The sequence below is a fragment of the Hyaena hyaena genome, unplaced genomic scaffold (genome assembly GCF_003009895.1).
Source record: "Hyaena hyaena isolate Hyena2069 unplaced genomic scaffold, ASM300989v1 scaffold_19, whole genome shotgun sequence".
NCBI classification, from domain to species: domain Eukaryota; kingdom Metazoa; phylum Chordata; class Mammalia; order Carnivora; family Hyaenidae; genus Hyaena; species Hyaena hyaena.
Window position 1 is genome coordinate 6,185,420 of NW_024080651.1, and position 6,707 is coordinate 6,192,126.

General features: G+C 40.3%; 1 protein-coding gene across 1 annotated transcript in view; it reads left to right on the forward strand.

The window, feature by feature from the left end:
* Positions 1-3,709, forward strand: part of SLC5A1 (solute carrier family 5 member 1) — a 76,484-nt gene extending 72,775 nt beyond the window's left edge. Inside the window, exon 15 of the mRNA XM_039225885.1 lies at positions 3,459-3,709. Coding sequence (XP_039081816.1) covers positions 3,459-3,676 — 218 coding nt within the window. The 3' untranslated portion in view covers positions 3,677-3,709. The remainder of the gene's footprint in view (positions 1-3,458) is intronic.
* Positions 3,710-6,707: the final 2,998 nt, after the last annotated feature.

The window sequence follows — 6,707 nt, forward strand, 5'->3', positions numbered from 1 at the left end:
TTTTTTTTTTTATCCATTCTGCTACCCTATGTCTTTTGATTGGAGCATTCAGCCCACTTACATTCAGTGTTATTATTGAAATATGTGGGTTTAGAGTCTTTGTATCTTTTGTAGGGTTCATGTTTGTGGTGGTGTCTCTGGTATCTTTGTTCCTTGCAACCTTTCCTTCAGAGCGTCCCCCTCAGGATTTCTTGTAGGCTGGCTTAGTGGTGACAAGTTCTTTCAATTTCTTTTTATTTGGAAAGATTTTTATCTCTCCTTCTAGTCTGAATGACAGGCTTGGTGGATAGAGGGTTCTTGGCTGCATATTTTTACTGTTCATCACATTGAAGATCTCCTGCCATTCCTCTCTGGCCTGCCAAGTTTCAGTAGATAGGTCTGTCACCACTCTGATAGGTTTCCCATTGTATGTTAAGGACCTTTTCTACCTAGCTGCTTTCAAAATTCTCTCTTTGTCCTTATATTTTGCCATTTCTACTATGATATGCCGTGCAGAAGATCGATTCAAGTTACGCCTGAGGGGAGTCCTCTGAACCTCTCGTATTTCAACATTTACTTCCTTCTTCAGGTTGGGGAAGTTCTCTGCTATAATTTGTTCCAGGACTCCTTCAGCACCTTTCCCTCTCTCTTCCTCTTCTGGGATTCCTATGATACAGATATTGTTGTGCTTGACTGTATCGCTGAGCTCTCGAACTCTTCTTTCATGTTCCTGGGTCAGTTTGTCTCTTTTTTTGTCAGTTTCTTGTTTTTCTATAATGGTGTCTTCTAAATCACTTATTCTCCTTTCTGCCTCTTCTATCCATGCATTGGAGGCCTCTAATTTATTATTTATCTCATTTATCGCATTTTTTAATTCTTCATGCCTATTTTTATTTTCCATTCTGTCTGTAGTCATAGTTTCTTTGATAGTTTCAAGCCCAGCTATTAATTTTACCATTATTATTCTAAAATCTTGTTCAGTTATGCTGCTGATATCTGTTTTGAGCAGTTCATTAGCTGTCATTTCTTCTCGGAGTTTTTTTGGAGGAGAGCTTTTCGTTTCGTCATTTTAGTTACCTTTCTGGCTCTTGTTAGTTTTAAAGACTTGTTATGCTCTCTGCACCTATGAGCACTGCTGTATCCAAGAAGACTCTTTGACTGTCCAGGGCCTATCATTTCAGAGAGTGTTTTTTGAATGGTATCTCTTGGTCTCTCTTGTTGGGACCTTGGTTATTTTATTTTCCTACTCGTAGTGATATTTGGGACTCTCCACCTTGTGTACTCTGGCTTGTTTCTTGAGGTAGCCGTTAGAAGGCTTTCTCAGTGGATTATGCATCCTTTTTCTCCCAATCTCTCGGGTTTCGTAAGGTTTCCGATGGCTTCAGATCTTTTTCGTGTGAGGTATGGGCGCGAGTGCAACTACGGAGCTTCCTACTTCTCTGCCATCTTGCCGGAATCCCCCTCTTGTTAGTTTTAAAAGCTTGTTATGCACTCTGCACCTGTGAGTGCTGCTGTACCAAAGATGGGGCTTTGACTGTCCAGGGCCTGTCTGTTCAGAATGTGTTCTTTGAATGGTTTCTCTTGGTCTTTCTTGTTGTGACTTTGGTTATTTTATTTTCCTACTCATAGTGGTATTTGGGACTCTCCACCATGTGTACTTTGGCTTGTTTCTTGAAGTAGCCCTAGGGAAAAAAAAAAAAAACAGACAAACACACAGGGAACAAAGGCACACAAACGCACAGACAAATCCAACAAACATACATATCGAAAGCGAAAAAGAAAAAGAAAAAAAGGAAGGGACACAGACAGGGAAAAAACAGAAAAAGAGGAAGGAGGGAAGACAAATAATAAAATTAAAAATACATAAAAAAAATAAAGGAGAAAAGAAAAAAGAAAAAACTCAATAGACAAAGGACAGTCTAAACCAGAATTCCCAGCTACAAATAAATAGCCGGCTGTATGCTGTGCTGATGGAAGAGCATATACAAAGAGAGAAATGATAGGGCAGGGAGGAAGCGAAATTGGAAATGAAATGAGCAGGCAGAAAGACTAAGAGGATTAATTCAGAGACAGAAAGAGGGGAATATGATTGGAGAGGAGGCGAAAGAAATGTCGATAATGCTACTCAGAGAAACTATATAGTGTGATTACTTCAGAGAGAAAGAGATGAAAAGGTAGGTAGGTGTAGAATTTACATCTAGAAAATGGATTAAATGTGACTGTTGAAGCAAGCCAGTGACCAGAATTAATCAGGGCAATGCATCCATGTTGGTCTTGCCCTAGCTCTGGTAAAAAAAAAAAGGGGGGGGAAGGGGGGCATCCCAGTGTGTCCTGTGGGAGTTCTGCCTTGGTGGTTGTGGGGAGAAAAGTGGCGGCCCCCTGTCTCTTCCTGAACCAAGTATTGCAACTCACTCTTTTGGGTGTCATCTCCCTGTGCCAGGGGCGTAGCCAAGGTGGGCCATGCTTTATATCCCAAGCCAGGCCTCGTTTCCAAATCTTAGTCCGCGCCTCCCATTGAAATTGCCTGAAATATAAACTCACAGGCAAGTCACTCAGAGCAGTTTCAAGCCTCTCGCCTTCCCCTGGGGGTCCAGCTGAGCCAGAAGTACAAAGGCGCGGCTTTAGGCGCCCCTCGGGTTCCCTCCAGGCTGAGATGGTAAGTGAGGAGCAGTTTCTCCTGGGGTCGCCTGGGACCAGTTCGTCTCCCCTAGAGTCAGCTGGACAGCAGGAAACCAGGTCCTTCTGTGTCCTGAGCAGAGGTTTTTCTCTTCTCCAGTGTCTGGAGACAGGGACAGTGTCTTGAGCAGTTTCAGCCACTCTTTCTTTTTTCCCCCCCTAGACTCACCGCGGCTCCCTGCAAAGGAGGATCTCCCCTTCCCTTTGTGTCTCCAGTCCTGGCCAGATTTTATCTTCCCCAGTTCACACTCACCCTATATGGTTTTCTCAGCGGACTCTGTCTCCTTTTCCTCCCAAACTCCTGAACTTTGTAAGGGTTCCTATGGCTTCAGGCCTTCTCTGTTTGAGAGATGGGGGCGAGTGAAATGTACGGAGCTCCCTGCTTCTCCGCCATCTTGCCTCCTCCCCTGAGTTTTTGTGTTTTAGAGATGGGTTTTCCATGTTGTTCGTATGTCATATCTCCAAGCCCATTGTTAACATTTCTTCTAACAAACTATTATTTCTTGTTTGATTATGAATTTCCTAAATCAAAAATATTTGCATTGGTCTGATAGAGATAAAACTTAATTTAGTTGATCATAAAGATGTAGAATCCATCTACTACCATCATCCTATAATTAATAAGTTCACTTAAATATTTTGTACCATTTCCATTCCTGCAAACAAGAAAATTGGGAAATGTCTGTAGAATGGTAGATGTTCCATTTCATGGTATCTCCCCTGAAACCTTTCCCTGTGCCTCCTGTTTCTATATCCAGTCATCTCTCTCTCTCTGTCTTTTTTTTACCTTTACTCTAACACAGAAGTTCCTGAGGAAAATAAAGGATGTTTCAGGCGGGGCTATGACCTGTTTTGTGGCCTGGATCAGCAGAAGGGCCCCAAAATGACAAAGGAGGAGGAGGCAGCTATGAAGCTGAAGATGACAGACGCCTCTGAGAAGCCTTTGTGGAGAACAATAGTTAACGTCAATGGCATCATCCTGCTTGCCGTGGCTGTTTTCTGCCATGCATTTTTTGCCTAAGTCTTGCTTTCTGCTGCAGGCTGTGTTTTGAAGGTCAGACTTCTACTTTGCCTCCTGTAGTACCATTCTGTGGTTTTAAAGGTAAACCAGCCAGTTGTAAATTTTGCCCAATTGATAAATGTGTACAGGTGTAATTGCAGGCTAGCTGATGAAAAATCTTTAATTTGCTCTTAAATTATGTATTTGAGGCCAGTGTGATATTGTCATCTGTACATATTAGACCTGCAGAATGAAAATCCAACTCAGTCATATCTGGGAAAAGACAGACTAAGAAACAGAAGCTTTGCAATGTCTGATGCAAATTTGTCTCAGGTAGATTCAGTGTGTCAATGTTTGTGATCCTTGAATATTACTTTAAGAGCTGTGGTCTCCCTGGTTCATGCCACTTCTATATGACCTTCTCCTCATGTGTTTTAAGAAAAAAATTTTCCCTCTCATATCCCTGTCAAGTTTTTCTTTGACACAAGGAAATCAATGTAATAAACTGATGACTGCATTGAAGCTGAATCTGGGAGCTTGATAGGGTCTTTGCCGTGGGTATTTTCTCTTTGAAGGGAAAGCTTAGTGATGGCAGGACTTACCCCAAAGGGAGGGACCCAGGAAGTAGCCTCAGACATGTGGGGAAAGTGGATAATCTTGAGTCAAGGGATTTTCTGTTTGTTTAAAGAAATGTCCATTGTGAGTTACTCATGTTTGAGATTTGACTTATTTTGTCATTTGCTGTATCCGGAATGTCTTAGGGCCTCAGCAATGCTTATGGACTGAATGGATGATTTGGGCATTTATTTATAAAAACTTGCTTTATTTTTATGTAAGCTTGGCCCTTGGTTAAACATGTGTGGTGTGTGTGTGTGTGTGTGTGTGTGTGTGTGTGTGTGTGTGTGTTTGTGGCTGCACAAAATACACGCTCTGGCGACTCTCATCAATTAGAATGCACTTTCCAAGGCCACTCTCCTTATGATGCAGATATTGACATCTGAACTTAAAAGCTGATCTATGTCACAGAATAGAGCAAATATACCTCTTGGGACATCTGTCATCTCAAAGCAGCCAGAATCTCTTGAAACATGTAAACATTTAGCTCAATATTCTCTTCCCCATGAGTAAATGTGACCACAGCCCTTCTTTTTTGGGGTGTCTTGGTTGGTGATCATCCATTGAGCAAAGTTAGGGTAAGTCTCTGTCCTGAGTGGTAGCACTCAATACATTTAGCTGACAGGAGTGTATTTTTTATTGAACCTGTTTCCTAAGAAGAAGTGTTTAAAATATAATTTAAATATAATTAATTTAATTTAATTATTTTAGTCCCACCTGTGAAATCTCAAATTATGTTGTAATATGAACTTTTAAAGTTAAGAAAAAGTCATGATGTTAGTATTGCCTGATTTCAAGCTAGCTTGGAAAAGAGCTGGGATCTGAGGTGCTGTGGAGCTGAGAGCAGTTCTTAGGTGAAAAATGGTTCAACTCGCAAAGGGATATCTTGTTCTTCTGGAAGGAAGGGCACTATTTGATATACCCTCATACTGCCTTTAAGTGAGGCAGAGAAGAGGGGAATGTGTGGAATTTCACACGGCTGGCATTACTCAGCAGACTCCATTTCATGTGGAGTTTGTGGTATTTTTGAGTCTTGAGAGGATAAAGGGAGAGGATTGAAAGCTGGTAGATGAAGTGGGCACAACGTATCTAGTTTGTCCTGGATTCAGTTTCTGGCATTGCAAATGATTCACTGTGTATATTGTGATAAATTATTTTGCCTTAACTGTGTATTTTTCTGTTTGAAAAATAGGGACCTTGGTGCTTATAGCATCTACCTACCTCCTCTGGGTGTGACTAGGTCACTTTGTAAAGGGGATGACAGATACATACATGAAAGATGCCAAACAGATGTTATATTAAACTGCATTTGTCCCATAAATTAAAATGTATTACTTTGATAATAATAAAAATATTTTTAAAAACTGTAGCATCATGTTTCCTGTTTTCTAGATATTCTAAAGAAATACTATGTGGAGAGGTTTAGTTGGCACAAGACATGGATTAAGAAAAAAGAGCCAAGATAGTTGAAAATAGAATATAGCAACTTGAATAAAAGGTAGCAAAGGAGATTATTTCAACTTCAAAACATCTAGTAAACATGAGGTAATTACTTTCAATAAATAATGTCTTTTTAGGGCAGACTAAATCATGTGGGCAACCAAAGGCCAGTAAGTGATAAATTGTAATCAAATAATTTCAGGAGTATAGAAAATAACTAATTTTTTTTCTTCAAATGGAGGATGAGTATTTGGGGACATAATGACTTCTTGTTATGGTCAGTTTATAGAACTGAAAAATTAGGTCCAACCAGGCAAAAAAAATTTCTTTAAATATAGATGAATATTTTATTTTATTTTTATTTATTTTTAAAATTTTTAATGTTTTATTTATTTCTTTCTTATTTATTTCTGAGAGACAGCATGAGCAGAGGAGAGTCAGAGAGAGAAGGAGATAAAGAATCTGAAGCAGGCTCCAGGCTCTGAGCTGGCTGTCAGCACAGAGCCCGATACGGGGCTCAAACCCACAAACAGTGAGATCATGACCTGAGCCGAAGTCGGACGCTTAACCTATTGAGCCACTCAGGCGCCCCTAGATGAATATTTTAAAAAAGAATCTCCCTAAATGAAAAGACAGGCCTCCTTCCCTGCAGAGTTGTTAGTCTGGAGGCTCTTGATTTACTTGGGAGCATTGTTTACTTTTATGTAATTGAGGCAGGCATTGGTGTTCACTTAGAGAAATTTCTACCTTTGAAAGTCACTAGAACCTACTCTTTCTTGGTGTGGAAATCACCACCTCCTAAAAGATGGATTATAGCTTGTCTTTCTTTACAAAAGAAGACCATGGGAGAAAAACATGTGCAGTTAGTTAGTGAAGAGAAGTTTCTTAACTTTCCCCCCAACCTAGCCCCAAGAAAACTCCTTCTAATCTTTAAATTGAATTTTGGTAAATGCAATTATTTGAATGAGGTGCCATTGCCTTAATGGAATGGTAGTAT